This window comes from Cebidichthys violaceus, unplaced genomic scaffold (genome assembly GCF_023349555.1).
Source record: "Cebidichthys violaceus isolate CVI_PGR_0920_01 unplaced genomic scaffold, fCebVio1.0.p SCAF_85, whole genome shotgun sequence".
Lineage (NCBI taxonomy): Eukaryota > Metazoa > Chordata > Actinopteri > Perciformes > Stichaeidae > Cebidichthys > Cebidichthys violaceus.
Window position 1 is genome coordinate 798,483 of NW_027176970.1, and position 20,416 is coordinate 818,898.

Sequence of the window (20,416 nt, forward strand, 5' to 3'; positions counted from 1 at the left end):
TCAGAGAAAAAGACAGAGGGAAATAGGGACACAAGAAACAGGAGAGGGCATGGCAGATATCTTTTGTGTGCTCCTGGGTGTTAGAAGAATGGGCAGCCTGGTGAGTGCGCTCTGCTCTCCCGGACTTAGAAGAGCCAGAGACTTTATTTTGCTTCATCCCTGCCTCCCTCCGTCCACCTGGAGACAGGTATAATAACCTAGAACAACACAGAGATCTCTATAGCTAACAATCTTCTTCAGTCATTCTGGAACTTTTTGTTGTTGCATCTCTGTTTCAGTCCCCACCTCCCTGCTCCCTCTTTGCCAAGCAGTGTATGGTACAGCTCAGGTTAATGAAGGTGCCACTGAGGCAATAAATTATGCATTATCAGCAGGTTTGCATGTAGCCATTGGTCAAACATGTGATCAGACTGCACTCTGGTCTTTCTTGTGCAGTCTTCTAATAATGCTCTTTATTTGACCTAAGGGTTTATTGTCAGGAATAAACCATTTATAGTTTTTTGTTTTTTTTTGGAAAGACTCATCATTAAGATATTTTTTTTTAAGATGACCATTATGTTAAATTGAGATACAAGTTACATTTAGTGATCAAGCCTATGTCGGTGTAGATTATTTGCTTTCTGGATTTTTCACTGTGATAAACAGGAAGAGATGTCAGAAAATTGTTATACATTGTATTTGGCTCAGACTGTCGTGATTGTCAGTGCAGTTGTGCCTTTTTAATTTGTATTTAGCACAGAACCAACGGCAATACAGGCAGTATGCTATAACATAAATGATATCAATAACAATAAAATCTGTGTAAGTAATATTGTCCAGCTTTTCCTACACACCGAAAGTGCTGGGTTTACATACTAACAATTATAAAGAAATTTAATACATTACGTTGTTTTGGGTTTAATAGATCTCATATATTGCATTTGAGATTTAAGTCTACTGAGAATGGAAAAAAGTAAGCTACCATCAATTTCATCAAAAGTTAGTTTAAATAATTTATAAAAAGGAATTTAGCAAGTTGCAATATATTTAGAAGAATCTCACAGCGAACTGTTTCATCAGAATATATGTATTTGTATTTATTCTAACCAACACATTAAAGATGTGTATGTTCACCGCACCGTGTTTTTGCGGTAAACCAGAGTAAGATATAAATCATAAATTGTGATTATATTCTTATATTCAGGTCACTCTGTGGTGATTATCGCTGCATGTGTGCCCGTCAATCAGTCACGGGTGTGTTTTTTGCGTCATCGCCTCCCAGCCCAATCACAGTGCGACGCTCAGAAACAGGGCACCCGAGACGTAAATCTTGCAAACATGGCGACGCTCCGAGGAGGGTACGGAGATTGGAAGTACGACCGTTTTTAACCGAGAAAATAAACCCTCCTCTTCGCATGTTACAATGTGGTGGGGTTAGCCAGAGCCACCGCAATCACAGCCTTTTTAGACAATGTTTGCAGAGGTAAGTGTAAACGCCCCGTGAAATAGACGCGCGTGTCGTTACCGTAGTTTGTTGTTCCCAGTGATAGCCACGGCTAGTTAGCTTGTAGCAAGCTAGCGGTGTTAGCGTTAGCACCGCAGGTAAACACACACAGCCTGACAGGGTAGAGGACGACACACAGCCGCTTAAAAGAGTGACTCAACCCGGGATTACACAAGTTAACACGAAGTTAATACGATGAGCTCCTCGCTGTCAACACCGTGCTGGAATTAGATCGACACAGGCAATGTCGAGAGTAAGTTTATATTATGAGTAACGTCCCTCAACAGCGAGTTTCTTCATCACACCGTACACAGGTGAGCTGAGAGGTAGCATTAGCTGTTTGACCTGATAATGAAAGCGAAATAAAGTTACCTACACGGTATCAGCGAGGTTGATATAAAGCACAGTTGTGGACTAACGTTAGTGTTTCCTAAACTGTTTTATATGATGTATGATAACGTTTATGTTGGTAACAAGGACATCGAGTGTTGTGGCTTTCCCTTCTTGTTTTACTTTTACTTGAGGGAAAATCTTAGACATGTATACACAGCTGTCAGTCAGTAAAGCTTCCCACTCTAATCAGACTCTAACAACTAGTCTAACACATGCTTCCCCTTAAATATTAACGGGGTGTCTTCGGTCCTTTGTTGCTGGTCGGTGGTTGATCACTCAGCCTGACGAGCCGGTTTGTTAGTGAGACTTTGTGATGACTTCGTAGTTTTGCTACAGTTCTTCTCACGTGATGCAGTTTCTCAATGCAGGCTGGTTTCCTGATTTTTTTTAAAGATAGATCCACGAGAGCCATGACACCTGCTCACAAGCAAACAAGATCGCACTGTCCACCTCATCTGTGAAGCAGGTGACCTGGCCACATTTAGGCACCTCTCCAGCAGTTTAAGTACAGGTTTAGCCTCGGTAATGAGGCTTTAGCTGCCACTGCACTGTGCATGCACGTCTGACAGGGAGTACTGATTTCCGTGTAATGTGCAGTCAGGTGGACAACTATAGCTTAGTAGGTCTTTGCAAAATGTTACGTCCTGCTAACCTTTAGTCTGAAGTAAATGAAGGGCTTGTACTGGAACATCCTGTGATGAGTTTGGGCTTCACACCAGCTTGCTAGTGTCCTTTTTATAGTGGAAATAAGTGAGGTCAGAGATACTACAGAAGATCTTTCATTGGAGGCTGTTCCTTCTGTATTGATAAAAGGGTGCTCTCTTTAGTCCATTCCATTACCCTCTGGCCATTTTACTTTCTGCTACCATTTGCTTTTTATGTAATTTGATTTTTGAGTGCATGTTTGCACACAAAGTTTTAATGCAAATGACGCTGCTGTGGTTTGTAGTTCTGTTGCACATTCAACAGTAATATCAAGTTTGGCTGTAGACATTGGGACAGACTGTATTTTTGTCTGACTGTGGTTTACTCCTTTTTGAGCAAATGGTGTCCACACATAGCTTGATGAATGTACCTTTTTACAGGTATTTTGTGTTCATCCACAGGCACACAAAGTTATCTCTGTACTTTTCACCCCTTGCTAAATCCTCATTAAGGTGTCTTAATCAAAGCTTGGTAGACATTAAGGCCAGCTCACAGTCACATCAGGCCTGCCTGTCATCCAGTACACCTCTCCCTCCTTCCTTAAATAGAAGCGTAAAGTCAATCAAGCGGACACCTATGAAGAATAAAGTCCCATCCGGACCCATGTCTTGTGTCCAGATATATCCATAGTCTGTTGAGGTCAAGCTGAGACACAGAGTACAGTTCACATTTGACATCACAGTTTAGACTTGTGTCACCAGTTGTTATTTTATTTGACATCATTGTGTGTATCAGTTTTGTGTATTATTTGACGTTAAACGGCTACAGCTGCTAAACTTAAAACAACAAATTTGGGGCAGCACAGTTGCACAGGGTACAATTCCCAGTGGGTGCGTTGTGTGTTCCAGTTAGTGTGATGCTGTTGGCCTAGTGATTCCTACTAGTTGATTGGGATCTTGGGTGAATCATAAACCTTCAGATATGCCCTACCGGAGAAGCTTCTCTCTACTATAAAGTGAAAAGACATAGTTGGAGACTTGGAGTATGTATCAGAGAATTACAGCTGGAGGGATAGAAAAATAGGGGAACAAAGTAGTGCTCAGCCACACAGCTAGGGAGCATATGACTAAATTGGTACCTCACCGTAGCCACAGACTGTTTGTGGGATGTATCTACTACAGCTGGGTGACAAATCAAAGCTAAAAACCAACAGTAAATGTCTTAGTAAGGTCTTGTGCGCCCACAAACTGCCAGAAATGCCTCTAGGTGTACACGTTTCTTGAACTCTATGGAAGAGATAAACATCATTCCTCAAAAATATATTTGGTGTCTTGATGATGGAGCGTCTAACCCGCCAGCCAAAAGCATCTGATAAGTTGTTTCTCCACTCTTTCATTCAGATATTTTCTTTAATTTGTCACCCATACTAAATATGCTCACATATATATCTGTTACCACTTCAGAAAGTGGAGTACTTCCTTGTGCAGTGATCAGATGATCCAAGATGCATAACAAAGTTAGAGCAGGGCCAACGATTAATGGCAAATGGCTGTTAGTGATACGTATGTCGTAAGTACATATACAAACTCAACGTGTTACATTTTAACTGGTATTTCAAATCTGTGGGTACTCTGCTAGTCCTACACCAGCTTTTCTGTGATTGCAAAAGATGAACAGTTTATTCAAATATCTCAGGTTGTGTTTTTTCAGGTGAGAAGTGCAGTTTTCATTATGAGATTGTTGGCCTTGTCTCTGCTCTCCGGCTCTACTTGTCACTCCTCCTAATGTGTATTTAGTTAATTTAGGGATAGCTGAAGTCTAGTTGATTGCACAGCACAGATTCATCCTGTGGATTTTCCCGAGTATCTGCTCTACTGACTGTTGTTTGTTAGTGTGGGTTGACCACCTTCAGATGACAGAATAGCTTCAACATGCTGCTGAGTTTTCAGTAGGGTTGGGTACCGAAAACCGGTGCCAATATCTATATAATAACGCAGATTTCGGTGCTTCCTTTCGGTGCGTGAGCCGACTGAAATACGTTCAGTGCTTCCTTTCGGTGCCTTTCGGTGCCAAGGCAAATATGCTCATATTTCTGCAAAAGAATTGCTGAAGTTTATTTATATTTATTTAAGTATACTGTAAACTGTTGTTAACAGTTAATATATTGTTCATAGTTTGAAGTTAAAAAGTTTGAAGCCAAGTGTTTTGTATTTATTTATATTTATAGTATACTTCAAACAGTTAATATATTGTTCAATTTGAAGAAAACAAATTGCCTTGGCAATAAAAAAAAAAGCCTTTCTTTAATGTCGTCAGTCGTCGTTTTGTGTGTTTGTTTTTTTAAAGTATCGATTCAGGCACCGTTTAGGCACCGTTTAGGCACCGGTATCGTTTTAGCACCGGTATCGGAAAAAACCCAAACGATACCCATCCCTAGTTTTCAGCCAACCTGCCTATGGAGAAGACAACCAAACAGGGCAAATGTTTTCATTAAATGAATTGAGTCCTAGATATCACAAAGTAAGAAACGTGTTACTATTTAAACGGCACCAAAACTGAACCTGAGCTTTGGAACCTGCTGTTACTCCCGTTTGATTGTTCTAAGGAATAGACTGATAGACAACAACAACACCTGAATCTATTTACATCTCCTTACAATCCTAGCAATTTCAGTTTTGGGGAATAAATTAAATTTTCTTGTTGTCTCTTGAAATTGTACTGCATAGTTTCCTTTTATATACTTTTTTCATTCTAGAGTTTTAATCATGAAGCTGAGATGGGAGCTCTTTGTATTATGTTATTACGGTGGTCCTGGTGAATTAGTTCCAGCATGATCAGTCAGCCCCACTCACTTTCTCTCCCTCCGAGGCATTAACCATGGATCTCCCACAGGAGAGCTTTAATGGGCTGAGTTAACCTCTCAACCAATGACCCCACTCATCGGGGTTGCAGCTATGCGCTAGTTGAATTGTGCATATATCACAGAATATGCAATATCCATCCTGGAGCAGTTCTTACCACGTCTGTATGTGTCTGGGTATGTACAGTGCAGTATGTGTGTAGTTCTGCATGGATTTATTTTTGCCAGGAAATCTGTGAAATAATAATCTCCAAGACACAGATAAGACTGTGTGTGTGTGTGTGTGTGTGTGTGTGTGTGTGTGTGTGTGTGTGTGTGTGTGTGTGTGTGTGTGTATATACAGTTGTGGTCAAAAGTTTACATACACTTGTAAAGAACATAATGTCATGGCTCTCTTGAGTTTCCAGTTATTTCTACAACTCTGATTTTTCTCTGATAGAGTGATTGGAACAGATACTTCTTTGTCACAAAAAACATTCATGAAGTTTGGTTCTTTCATGACTTTATTATGGGTTAACAGAAAAAGTGACAAAATCTGCTGGGTCAAAAATATACATACAGCAGTGCTAATATTTGGTTACATGTCCCTTGGACATCCAAATAGCTGCCTTAAAGACCTTTCTATGTGGCAGAAAGAGAAACAGGCAGATGAAACTAGAGCTAGGACATGAAACAATATATTAAAAGTAATAGTTTTAAAGTTATTTTAGTGTCGTAGTTAAGATAACATTGCATGAATATCTCTACTTGGTCCTTTGCCATTATATAAACAGCTAATTTTATTATAGAACTGGCACTGGATGACCAGTTAAATTAATTGTGATTTAAAAATATATATATATATGAATACGTGTTTTTGAACAACAGACGTCCATATTTCCGTCTATCTGCACATGCAGACCTCTTGCTCAGAGAGTGCAAGTATTATTATGCTGGTGGTTATCATGTGTGTCTGTGCAGTGTGGGTTGCGTAAGGAAGAGTTGCCGAGATGTTTAGATGTGTGCTTTCCCGTTGGGCTTGGGTGTTAATCACTGGAGCAGATGGTTCATGTTTAAAACCCTGTGTAAGCTGTAATGACTCAAGAGTGTCGGTTATCGTCTTTCCTACAGAGCCTCCACAGCCTCATCACCTCGTCACACGGCCCTGCTGATAGCCTCCACATTCACTGCTAACGTCAGACGGGACATTTGAGCTGCATTGAAATACTTTTCTCAGGGAATGATTGCCTTCACACCCAGATAAAAAAGCAAATGACCAAATAAGAAACAATGAATACTGTTCAAACAAAAGCTGATTGGAAACTGTTATTTTGTATTAAACTGATACAGGGATTTGCCGTCCTAATGCCTAGTTCACACTACAAGACTTTAGCCCTGATTTTTCCACTCAACAACAATAACAGAGCTCCCGGACAGAAGCCCCAGATCAGAGGCAAATCAGCGTAGGATCAGGTCTCGCATATCGGTGCTCTAGAGCTAAGTGTGAACTGTTCAAAGACACCGGTTCACTGCACATGCATTCCAGATATATCTAGCATGCTAAATGTCTGTTAGGGAGCTTTAACCAATGAGAGTGCAGAGAGGCACTGGTTGAGGGTAAACCTGTCTGATGGGGTCGTGTGTGACAATAGGAAAAATTACGACACATACCATAGTTTCTGTTGCACCTAGGGTGTTGAATGTTTGCATGAATAAACACAATGCAGTGACTGACCTACATAGTGGAAATAGTAAAGGCGTGTGTGGAAACAGGCTGACGTGTGCCAACGATAACATGAACAAGCATGACTGGCCCTTGTCACTTTGTGTGTGTGTGTGTGTGTGTGTGTGTGTGTGTGTGTGTGTGTGTGTGTGTGTGTGTGTGTTGGGTTTCCTCCCGGTGAAATATTTCATTGTGTGTGACGCTCTGTCGCTGATCGGTCATGTAGTGTTAAAAACTTAAAAACGGCAAGTTGTGTGGTGTAGAGCAATCTGATGACTTTGAAAGTTGTGCAGTGTAAACTTGGCTTAACCTAGGTATCAGCACTAAAGCCATCTAAGCCACAACCACAATCTCAGCTCGTATCCACTAAATCTGTCTTGAAGGAATTCAAATGTTTTTCAAACCGATTTAGTGAGCACCGACTGTCTCTGGCAGTGTGCTCTTAGATCCTTACTAGTTTCTACATGATGTTATTCAATGAGTAGTTGCTGCTTCAGGTTAATCCACAGTTATGAGACTTTATTATCACACTGTTATCCTGTGTGTGTCTGTAGAATACAGTCCCCTGTTAGCATGTAGCTCATGCCTGGTGGTGATTAATGTGTCAGTGATGACTGCAGTGGGTTTGCTGAAAGCTTCTGAACCAACAGTGAAGCCACTGCCGTCTCTCTGACTGAGTGGGTGAAAAGTAAACAGAGTGGATGTGTTACTACAGGTCAAGTTCTTCATTGAGGTTTACATGAAAGTCATTACCTAGAGTTTAATTCTTTTTGTTTGTCATATGGTGACAATGTTGTTGCTGATAACTGTGTTATACTTGGAAGCGTTAGAGTTCAGGACACTGTGATGTAAGATTTGTGGCAGGGTATAAACTCTGTGAAAAGCATTCCTTTGTATTTCCACCACTCCTAGCTCAACGGTAATAACAGTCCTCTTCTTACGCCAGGCCATTCACTTCCCAGAGTCCTAACCCTGCTATTAGCGACTTTGTCCCAGCCAGTTATGACTTGAGAGAGCGGGGTAGTCTAGCCAGTTCAGACACATTCTGCAGCACCATTGGGTTCAAGTTCACTCAATACACTCTGGTACAGTCAGCTTTTTGCAATAACCTGATTTATTAAACGTTATGTACATAAAAATCCTGCTTTTCTTAGTCTGGTAAGGTCCTCTGACCAGTCACTTCTGGTCGTCCCCCGGGAGCTAGTCTGTGGAACAAACTGCCCCACCACATCAGATCTGCCCCCTCTACCGAGTCATTGGAAGCAAAGCTCAAGACGCATCTTGGCTTTTGATTGTACATAAGTTGTGTCTACTAAATGGTTGTTTATTGGTTTTGCATTCGGCTACTCATTGCTCTCAGCCTGTGTTAGAAATGTGTTTGTTGTCTGCTCTGTTGTAAAGCACTTTGGTCAGCTCATGTTGTTTTAAATGTGCTAAAGAAATTTGATTTGAAGTTGTGAAAGCATCAAAGAGAGATGCAATGAAACATTAGCTGTGCTTCCTTTTATCCAAAATATTTCACTTGTAAGACTGAAATACAAAACAAAAAGTCTAAATAAGCTGGTTTCTATATTAAGGAAAAGGGTTATTAGGTTGTCTATTATGCTGTCAATCAGATTATTTAACAAAGAAGAAAAACAATAATTCACATTAGCTTTGGTTCATAATGTGGCAGGGAAGAGAACTGATCACTGACCAGTTGCATGTAAATGAGGGTTTTAGAGTAATTAGTGTATGTTGAAATGTTCTAATATTTCCTGCTCTAACCTGATTTTTACAACAAGTGGGTTCATAAACAAAGTGGCTGTCTGCTCTATTAGAGGGATGGTTTACTGAGTTTGTCTGTGTTATTGTGTCACTTTTGTGTTTTAAAGGGTTAGTCCGGATTTATCAAAGCCACACAATAACACAAACTAACCGATTGGGGCAGCGGTAGACCAGCAACTCCTGTGTTCTGAGGTCAAATTTCTGTTTTCTGTGGTTGCTTTGAAGAGAGCATAGATAATGGCTGCAGTGTTCCGTGGGAAAGGTGCTGCCTGATGACAAGGTAAAGCGTTGAAAATATTCTAAATATAGCGTACAGTTAGAGTGATGTTGATTTTTATAGGTAGGCCTTTCTTTTAGGTGGCTTCAATACATTAAGCTCCTGTGCTGGTTCTCCTGCCTGCTTCTTCAAACTGGTTGTGTGCTGACAGCCATCTATTGTAGATAATACACAGACTATGTATAAGTACCTCATACAGCCCCACTTTAAAAAATGCTAACGATCCCTTTAATGTAATGACCCAGACCCTTGTGTTTAAAATGCGTTCTGCTGTCCTGTCTCTGCCTACACTCTGTGTATTAGTTGTTTTGTTTACAATAAGTAAGTGACATGTATTTCTTTAGATATGTAATACTATAGTTGTACAATAATTTTCATAACATCATGCACCCTCCTATGCAGATGGATACTAACGTCATGCACCATGTCCAGGTTTGCATGTAGAGCCATAGGTTGCACTGAGCCTGGTTCACACTTTCATACTCTACCGACCATATTCCTCAGCAGTAGTTTGTTTAGCGTTGACTGTCAATAGACTCCCTGTGTGTCGTGGTCATGCTATACATTGCTGTCCCCGTTGGCAGCATGTGTGTCATCCGATTGTCCATAGCTGGCTGTGGCAGAGAGGACAATGTCTCAGTGTCCGGAGGACATTCTGTCTATCTGGCTCCATCAGTGGAGCTGCTTATCTGTTTAACTCTAGTACTGAATGTAGGGCAGCTGAAGATCTTCACTGCAGATCAGCATGCTGTCCATCTATCTGATGGCTCCACGGTCAGGGTGGGACTTTTATACAGTGTGGGACTTTTTCACATTCAACCACTGTTGTGTACATGACTGCATTTCCCACATTACCTCATGAAACTGTATATTAATGAACTTGCTTTGGTTTGCCTGGTTTTATTATTGCAGCTTGCACTTGCTGGTTGAAACACGTTTGTGGTGCTCATCATTCACATAACCCCACCACATCATCCCTGTGTAGCCTGACTGAAACTGGATTTCTCCGGTCAATACTGATTAGGGATGGGACGATTTAGGATTGTATAGCGGATCGAAATGAAACAACACACACAATTATGAATATTGGCAACATGCATGTCTTGAAAAAGCTGTCTAGCTCACTTTGGTACAGAAGTGAGACATAGAGAATAATATAATACAGGAATTATCATTCCAACATTCAACAGACTCACAACATGTTGCTATTTGGAAATTGGAGCTGCTAGCTAATTTTTAAATATAAACTAGAATATTGCTTCAGCATATATCTGGTAAATAAATTGCACATCCTAGTTTAAACACAAGATGTTGCCCAAATTATTGAAATTATTTTGATAGAAAATTATCTATGGCACTGGTCTAGAAACTCTGATTTTCTTGGTTGAAGAAAACGCATTTACTATTGTTTGACTCGTGACTTCTTACATTTTTCTGTTTATGGCCCACAATGAAAATAATTTGGCCACCACTGTACTAGAGTAACTGATGTGGAGAACTGGGACACAGAGCTGTGAGATGGAAATGAGAGCTTGGTTTCCTGCATTGACAATAACAGGAAAACCATAGGATGTGACACACACACACACACACACACACACACACACACACACACACACACACACACACACACACACACTATGCCTGATTCTTTCTAACAATACAACACACCACAACGTGTGTCTTTTTTAACATAATCTTTTCCTCTACAGTGTGGAATGGTGTTTCTATCTATGATGACGTCCTTATACGGTGCCTTTTTCTAATCATCTGACTTGCTCCTGATTTATTGTTACTTTTCACTCTCAGAGTGGGCAGTCAAGCACAGTTTTATGTGGGGAATTGATGATGGGTGATTTATTCATGAAGGGGATTAAATTGATTTATAACAGAAGACTTTATAATTTGTAGGTTTGTTTACTGTGTACAGTAAAGTAACACCAGACACAAATGGTACGATCGTAAACAAAAGAAACATTCATGCCTTACGAATGAAGTAGATATATTTAGACTGTAGTGTACATAGAGTATTTATACCTTGTTTTTGTGTGTTTCAGGCCAGTCTGTCCATCTGGGGATGGGGGGGTCTTGGAGTCGTGCTGTTCCTCGTCACTTTCGGACCCTTTGCCATATTCTACCTGGCCTTTTATATCTTCTGCTTCATTGGAGGGTGAGCAGGAAGACCACTAAAGCATCCACCATGTCTTCACAGAAGCTCTCTCTCTCTCATGTTAACCACAGCACCCGATGGATCGATTTTAGCTGTTCTCTCACTCTCACTTCTGTTTTCCAGGGGCTTTGCAGTCACTCTGCTCTATGGAAAGATCAACTCAGAGAAACACCTGGAGAAGTGCGAGCAGTCTTACTTGCCACCCACACAAATTGGTATACTGAAGGTAAAAGCACGCTTAAGCACACATGCATTGTGACCTCGCCCACACAAACAAATGCATTAGTTGTAAATCAAGTTCCTGTGTTGATGAAGTCAGCTCACCATGTAGATCATTCAGGTCTTCATTGGTTGTCTTTCTTTTTGTCTCCTTCAGACGTTGGATGAGATGAAGCTGGAGATGAAGGCCATCAAAATTGACAGGAGACTGACTGGATCCAGTTTCATTGATGAACCACTACAACAGGTGTGTGTGTGTCTTAAGTCTAAGCTTCACCGGCAACATGATTGCAACTTTGACAATCAGAATGGCCAAGTATCAAGATGAATATATTACACATGACCAATGTTTTGTGTTATTAATGATTTTTATACATCCCTTTTTTTTGCCCCTCGTATGGTATTACCATCTCAGCTCAGTTGCCAGTTTATTAGGAACACTTAGCTAAAACTATAGCATTCTAATACAATGCGCCTTCAATAAATTCTACCATTTGTAGTATAAATTACAATTATTACGTATCATGAATGTCATTATGGAGCCAAATCCAGGTCAAAAGTTTTGATCATCAAAGATATTGAAAAATACAGCAATGTATTCAAAATAAAAATAAGTGAATGAAAAGTATTTTTGGGTTGAATATAATTTTGATTCAGTTCTGGACATTTTTTTTAATACATTTTTTTTTTTCATTTTTTACTTTCATATATATTTTGATATTTAAGGTCTTATATTTTTCACTTTCAGATTTTATATTTTCAGATTCAAATCTTTTTTTTTTTCAGTTTCAAATATTTTTTTCACTTTCAAATCGTTTTTTTTCAGTTCAGACTTTTGACCCTGATCTATCGTGGGGGCGTGGCATCATGAGTGAGAGCATAACAAAGAAGAAATCAACACTTTCTATACACCATATTCATGTGAATGCAGTGGGGAAAACCCTGAGCGTCAGCTATCCTGAAGGAAACTTCGGAGGGAACCAGCTACTGGTTCGATTAGTCTTTCGCCCCTATACCCAGGTCCGACGACCGATTTGCACGTCAGGACCGGGCGGTGCGCCGCGACCGGCACTAGGTCAGATTGGAAAGGCTCGGGGCGAAGGTGCTTTTCAGCGCTCCCCACCCAGACCTCGCCACCTTTCGGGGCCGTGGACTAAGTGCTCGCTGTGCCCGCTCGCCCTGCTGGGAGAGACGGGTCCCGGCGCGACTGTCGACCGGGGTGGACTGTCTCAGTGCGTCCCAACCGCGTCGCCAGGGCGGGCATCGGCTCAAGTAAGGCGTCAGGATGTCGACAACCCACCCGACCCGTCTTGAAACATGGACCAAGGAGTCTAGCGCACGCGCGAGTCAGAGGGTGAAGCGACTGCAAATCCCGTGGTGCAATGAAAGTGAGGGCCAGCGTGCCGGGTGAGGTGGGATCCCAGCCCCACGGCGTCTCGCCCGCACCGTCGGGGAGGTGGAGCGTGAGTTTGTGCGATAGGACCCGAAAGATGGTGAACTATGTCTGGGCGGGGCGAAGCCAGAGGAAACTCTGGTGGAAGCTCATAGCGGTCCTGACGTGCAAAACGGTCTTCCGGCCAGGGTATAGGGGCGAAAGACTAATCGAACCAGTAGCTGGTTCCCTCCGAAGTTTCCTTCAGGATAGCTGACGCTCAGAGTTTTTTCCCCACTGCATTCACGTGAATATGGTGTATAGAAAGTGTTGAATCATAATTCTCGCGGTGCCCACGTCCTCAGCCTTCTTTGTTATACTGTCACTCATGATGACACGCCCCTCTCAGTTGATACCACGCCCCCCACGCTAGATCAGGGTCAAAAGAACTGAAAAAAATATTTGAAACCGAAAAAAAAGATTTGAATCTGAAAATATAAAATCTGAAAGTGAAAAATATAAGACCATAAATATCAAAATATAAATGAAAGTGAAAAATGAAGAAAAAAAAATGTATTAAAAAAAATTCCAGAACTGAATCAAAATTATATTCAACCCAAAAAAACGTTTCATTCATATTTTTTTTTTAAAAATACATTGCTGTATTTTTCAATGTTCAAGACCACAACTTGAACTTTTCAGGTTCAAATGATCAAAACTTTTGACCTGGATTTAGCTCCATATGTCATCACATAGGATTCTCCTTGAATTGAGTATTATCTTTTGTTCCTTTGTCCACAAATGAGGTGACATAGCTGAGTGTATGACTTGCTAACATGCTTATGACCAAGAAATACTAGCACTCCAGACATTTTAGACACTGGCCCACTTAAGTCGCTGACCCATCAGCTGGCCTAGGTCAGCTACTTCACGGCCTCAAGCCAGGAAGTAGGTCGGAGTTATGCATGCACTGTCAAACAGTGTATAGATAAAGCCTCAGCGGTCCTTGAGCAGGAAGTCTGTCATGGTGAGGCTGTCTGTCAGCATTGCAGACAAGCAGGATGAGCCTCCTGGCTTTTGTCTGGTAGTCACAGTGTCTTTCCACTCTATCCTTTGGTTACAACACAACGTAAAGCAGCGTGGCTGGCAGAGTTAAGTGCAGACACAGCAGTTTGTTGATGGTCAGATGACACTGACGGCTCTACAATGGTGAGCTCTGTTCTCCCTTCCGTCCTGGGAATGCACACTAATCATTTCAGCCGCATGTGAACCTTGAGATCTTTAGCTAAATGTGACATCATGTAAACCTGCGTCATGCTCTCTGAGAGACATCTATGGTATTGATTTTTCTGGCACATTTTCTTTTGTCTCTTTTCTCATATGCACAAAAAAATTATGAAATCCTCCCTCCCTCTGCAGCTCATATAGTAGCACAGTAGACAGTTACATTGATTCAAGTGTGTGCTTGATTTAATATAGCTGTATCTCTGCTGTATGCAACAGAGCACAGCTAGATGATTGATTTAACAAGGTTTCCTAGGACCTAATAGTCCAGTAATCAGTTCTCTGGGTGTTAATACTAGACACTGACAATAAAGAGATTCAATTGTCTTTAAAAAAAGACTTATTGACCAATCTCGCTCGCACTCCAATCTCCAGCTCGTTGGGTTGTTGTTTTTACTAAATGTATTTTCTATTTCCCTCCGCCATACCTCTTTGCCGCTGTAGGTGATCCAGTTTGCTCTGAGAGACTACATCCAGTACTGGTACTACACTCTGAGCGAGGATGACTCCTTCTTATTGGAGATCAGACAGACGCTGCAGAATGCCCTCGTCCAGTTCTCTACACGGTACAAGAAAAACTTCTGTCTGTCTTGATATTGAGTGTTTTATACAAACCAAATGCTGTGTATTTATTTTTATTTTTATTTTCAAAGGTCCAAAGAAGTGGACTGGCAGCCTTACTTCACCACTCGCCTGGTGGACGACTTTGCCACCCATTTGCGTGTCTTTAGAAAAGCCCAGGATCGCCTCACCGACAGAGAGGACAAGCAAAGTGAGCACACACATTCATACACACCTGCTTTCTCACTCACACAATAATATAATAATAATCCAAGTCTCATTACTCCAGTCGTGTGCTCACGGCTGCCCAAACTCATGCATTTTTGCTGAAAACCAACCAGTTAAAATACTTCTGCAGAAAAAGTCTCACGCTTGCGCAGGCTGGATGAGTAGCAGGCCTATCATCTGTTTCACTCTGTTTCACTCTGTTTTATTTTAAATGCATGTGTTTGGGAAGAAGCATACAACCAGATATATGTGACTTGTATTATACTGCACAAGTTGTGTGAGAGTTTGTGAAAGGATGTTTTGATATAGTTTAGCTGTTGCTAAACCTAGCCTCCATTTATCTCTTTACTTAACTTTACTTTTCACTGTTTTTTGAGTTTTGTTAATAATCTAATTTAAATTAACACGGGTGAGTAATTGATATACAAATGATAATTTTCAGTATTCCTTCATTCAGAGTTTTTTGATCCTCTACATTATAAGATTTGATTGCAATTGTGCTGCAGAAAAATTCTTCCACGAAGACGAAGTCAGATGATGACAGTTCAGGCATTAATGGTGACAATGACAAAGAGTGATGTTTGAACAGGGGACATAACAGAGGAGCTGGTGGACTCCTTCTTTGAGGCCGAGGTGGAGATGGAAAGGAAGATTTGTCGAGACGTAGTCTGCACTTCACTCAAAGATGAAGAAGGTAAACACACTTTTGTAATGTGCCTTTCAGTTCACACTGCCCTGAAAAACTCTTCACACAAACGTGCTGCTGTTTGATGCTGTAACTAGTAAAAACTAAACATGTGACGTGTGTGTGGCAGGTTTTCTTCGGGACTTGTGTGAGTTGCTTCTGTATCTGTTACTACCTCCTGGAGATTTCCACAACAAGAACATGAGATACTTCCTACGGGTGAGTGCACACAAACAAACGCGAAATCTCACTCTCTCTTACACAGTCTGTCAAACAATCACAACATGCGTGACTTCACTGGTCTTAGTTGTGAATATGAGGCGCAGAGTCACACATTCAGCCACACAATATGTTGTACAACCTGTGTAGTTAATTTATCATGGTGGTGCCGCCAGCCAAATGCTCCCACTTTGGCTGCCAGTGAGCCAACAACAGGCTCCTGAATAGACTACACTGCCCTCCTAGACCATGTGACGGCATGCTTCTAGTGTAAACTGTTGAGAGCTAACCTAAAAAATGCACTGTGATGTGTTTTTTTTAAGGAGGTGCTGGCACGTGGTGTGCTCCTTCCTCTGATCAACCAGCTTAGCGACCCAGACTACATCAACCAGTTTGTCATCTGGATGGTGAGAGTTGACACACATCCATATCTCCTTCCTATTAGCCATTATTCTAACTGGCTTTTTAATCAAATAATATAAAAAACTACCCAAGTAACAACCAAGAAAGCCAATTAAATGGGTCAGAAACAGCATTGATTATGTATGTTGTGGATATACAAATGGATGTGATTTTTGTATAGATCCGGGACTCCAGCTGTAACTATGAAGCCTTCATGAACATCCTGAAGCTCACAGACAAGCCTGCTGAACTAGAGGCCGTCAAGGACAAGGTGCTAGAGGAGCTGCAGTTCCTCCGCTCTCTGGACACTGCTGGAGATGGTGGGCACTCACTTTCTCTCACTGACATACAGACACATGCACACATGTAACCAAAGCATGGATATGGTCCAGAGAATCGGGTCCAGACATTACCCAGAGTTGCCCTTTCACACGTGTAGCACACAACAGGGGATTCTCCAAGTCAGATGCATTCTCACCTGCTAGAAATACTCAGTTTGGTTTCGGCGAGGAATGGTGCCTGAGTACAGCGTGCCCGGGGCAGGACGTGATCCAAAAACGCTTCAGTCACTTAGCCGGTTCGTAATTTGGTCATAAACAACAGTCTTTTGCCGTTCCTTTAATTCGTAGGACTATTTCAGTGTCGGCCTTTATGGACAGAAGCTCCCTGATCTCGTCGTCTGCCCAGTTAGACATTTTCGGTGGCGTCTTCGTGTAAATTTCCTCTCTTCTTGCTGCGATAGAAACGTCATCAACGAGACCCACTGGCTCACTGTGAATACTCTGGACAATTAGTGGCTCTATTCACACATTGGCCATTACACAGACTTTGCAATAGGGAGCTGGTAGGGTAAGTCAGTTTTAATGTCCGGTTCAAAAGATTCAGAGATTTGCGTTGGCACACGCAGCTCCTCTGGGTAATGTCTGGATCATTTTCAGGTTGCAGTGCATGTGTGAAAGGGGCTTAATTTGCCACGAGAAGAGGAAGACAAATGTAAAGCGTGGCTAAATACATGCTTTCATCTCCTCCATTGATGTCTCTGTTTCTCTGTCCTTTAGACATCAATGTGATCAAGAACCAGATTAACAGTCTTCTGTTTGTGAAGAAGGTGTGTGAGACCAGGATCCAGAGACTACACTCTGGCAAGGTGAGAGACTGCAGCGCTGCTGTAGAGTGCTTACACTTAAACATACATCACTTATTGTTAGTGTGATGGTAAAACATTGTCTGCAAGTCCCAGCTGCAATTGCTCAAAGTCAGTTTTATCTTTTGGACTCAGACAGATGAAGAATACAGTTTTATCTTTTCTGCTTTGTGTACCACTCTTTATTTATCCTGTTTCCTGTGTCTTATAGGAGGTGGATGCCTTGAAGCTGGCAGCCAACTTTGGCAAACTGTGTGTTATCCCACTGGATCACATCCTCATCCACAACATAGCCCTGCAGTTCTTCATGGGTAATTGGAACTGGAAATGCATCATCATACGAACCACGGATGCCAAAACGTCACTGTAGTTATCCCAAGGCCTTAATCCTGAACATTTCTGTTAATCATCTTTATAATCCATAACTTATTCCATTTCTCTAGAATTTATAACCCAAACCTGTCTCGTTAGGCTAACTCCTGTTCAGTCCCAAATGCCCTCGTCAGAGACTTTAAAAGGCCACTCCACTTTACAGATCAGATTACGGTAGAGAGTGTGTTTATGTGTGCGAACTAGGAGTCGAGCCAAGTTATGTCAGATCTGGTGTGGAAAATGAGCGAGAGCCAACAGCCTAGACATCGTGGCCGTCATTCGTTATTCCGTCATAATATCTGATTATCCAAAAGTGTTAACTAAGAGTGTAACGGTAGATGCAGCAGCAGAACAAGCAGCCAAAAGTGCTAAACGTTAAAGGCACCGGCCTCCTTACTATGCATGCATGTACAACCAAAGTGCGATGACAGACAGACAGACAGACAGACAGACAGACAGACACCAACTCGTGTGTGTCTGTTGATCCAGACTTCATGCAGGCAGCGGGGGCCCAGGCAGAGCTCTTCTTCTGGCTCACCGTGGAGGGCTACAGGGTGACGGCGCAGCAGCAGCTGGAGGCCATGCAGGGCTGGCAGACGGACGGCAAGAAGCAGCCCAGCGCCACCAAGGGGCTGCTGAAGGCCGCTGCACTGGGCGTCTTCGAACAATACCTCTCAGACAAGGTGGGAGGGATCACTTGAGTGTTTCCCAACTCTTTTCTTTAGCTTGCATAGTCAAGTATTTTGTACACAAGCATCTAATGGCATCAATCTTCACCTGTTTTCTTTACGGACAGGCATCTCCCAGGGTGCAGGTGGACGAAGCATCCGTCGCCACACTAGGGGAGAAGCTACAGAAAGACGACCCCACGCCAGAGATATTTGATGAAATCCAGAGAAATGTACTAAATCTCTTTCTATCTGTATGAGGGAATTTTATGAATCATGCCAATACTCTTGAGAGATTATATCTTCTTATTTGCAAAGCTTTTCGTGTTTAGTGTTGACAGATTGTTTCACACACATTTGTCCCAGGTGTATGACATGATGCTACGCGATGAGCGCTACTACCCCTCCTTCAAGCAGAGTCCTCTCTATGTCCGCATGCTAGCAGAGTTGGACATGTTGAAAGAGCCAAGCTACCGGGGTCTGATGACGGCGACGGTGAATCCTTCAATGGCTCTCCCACAGGAAGCATAAACCTAGTAAGTCTTCGTCACTTCCTGATGCAGGGCTCAGAAAAAAAATCCCGATATGGAGACGTGCCCGGCATTGTTTTTGTCACCCACCTTCCACAGTGACGCGGCACTGCACCATGTTGTTGTTGGCAAACTACATCGTTAAATGACTTGTTTCTTGTGTTTTCAGTCTTTGGACGACTTGTCCAACTCCTGCCATGATGAAACTATGCACCTACATGCCTTCATCTCTGACACAGGTACACACACACACACACACACACACACACACACACACACACACAGTCTTATACACTCCTTTTGTGAGCAACGTCTAAACGTGTAAGGCAGTGTGTTTAAACCACTCCGGCACTTTTTGCTTAATGTTCACAAACAAAGGGTTGCGAATACAACTTTTGAGAGTTTATGCTAGATTCTGGCAACTTGTGTACGCATGTCGGATTTAAAAAAGTTTTATTTGATTTTCACTTGGTATTTAGTTGTTGTAACTGTTTATTGAGCGTGTGTGAATTTGTTGTCTATATTGTGTGTGTGTGTGTGTGTGTGTGTATATATATGTGTGTGTGTGTGTGTGTGTGTGTGTGTGTGTGTATATATATATATATATATATATATATATATATATATATATATATATATATATATATATATACATATATATATATATATATACATATATACATATATATGTATATACATATATACATATATATGTATATACATATATACATATATATGTATATACATATATACATATATATGTATATACATATATATATATATATATATATATATATATATATATATATATATATATATATATATATATATATATATACATATATATATGTATATATATATATATATATATATATATACATATATATATATACATATATATATGTATATATATATATATATATATATATATACATATATATATGTATATATATGTGTGTGTGTATATATATATGTATGTATATGTATGTGTATATATATATATATATATATATATATATATATATATATATATATATATATATACACAGTTGTGGTCAAAAGTTTACATACACTTGTAAAGAACATAATGTCATGGCTCTCTTGAGTTTCCAGTTATTTCTACAACTCTGATTTTTCTCTGATAGAGTGATTGGAACAGATACTTCTTTGTCACAAAAAACATTCATGAAGTTTGGTTCTTTCATGACTTTATTATGGGTTAACAGAAAAAGTGACAAAATCTGCTGGGTCAAAAATATACATACAGCAACATGAATTAGCAATTTTGGTGACTTAGAAAGTTGTGTCAATGAAATGAGCTTCATAGCATGGCCTCTTAACTTCTTGTGAGTGATTATGAGTGACTACAGCTGGTGACTTCTCTGAGGCCATTTAAATAGGGCTCATTGGATACAAACGCCCACAAACGCTACAA

At 41.0% G+C, this 20,416-nt stretch overlaps 1 protein-coding gene across 1 annotated transcript; it reads left to right on the forward strand.

Annotated features, from left to right (window-relative positions):
* The first annotated feature begins 1,332 nt into the window (after positions 1-1,332).
* Positions 1,333-19,524, forward strand: snx13 (sorting nexin 13). Its single transcript, XM_068702516.1, is given in 17 exon segments — positions 1,333-1,462; positions 11,185-11,297; positions 11,421-11,523; positions 11,674-11,763; positions 14,617-14,738; positions 14,826-14,944; positions 15,551-15,655; positions 15,777-15,865; positions 16,189-16,272; positions 16,449-16,587; positions 17,326-17,414; positions 17,623-17,722; positions 18,273-18,466; positions 18,580-18,684; positions 18,818-18,929; positions 18,932-18,987; positions 19,151-19,524. Coding segments are annotated over 17 exon segments (1,788 nt in total). The 5' UTR covers positions 1,333-1,450; the 3' UTR covers positions 19,307-19,524.
* Positions 19,525-20,416: the final 892 nt, after the last annotated feature.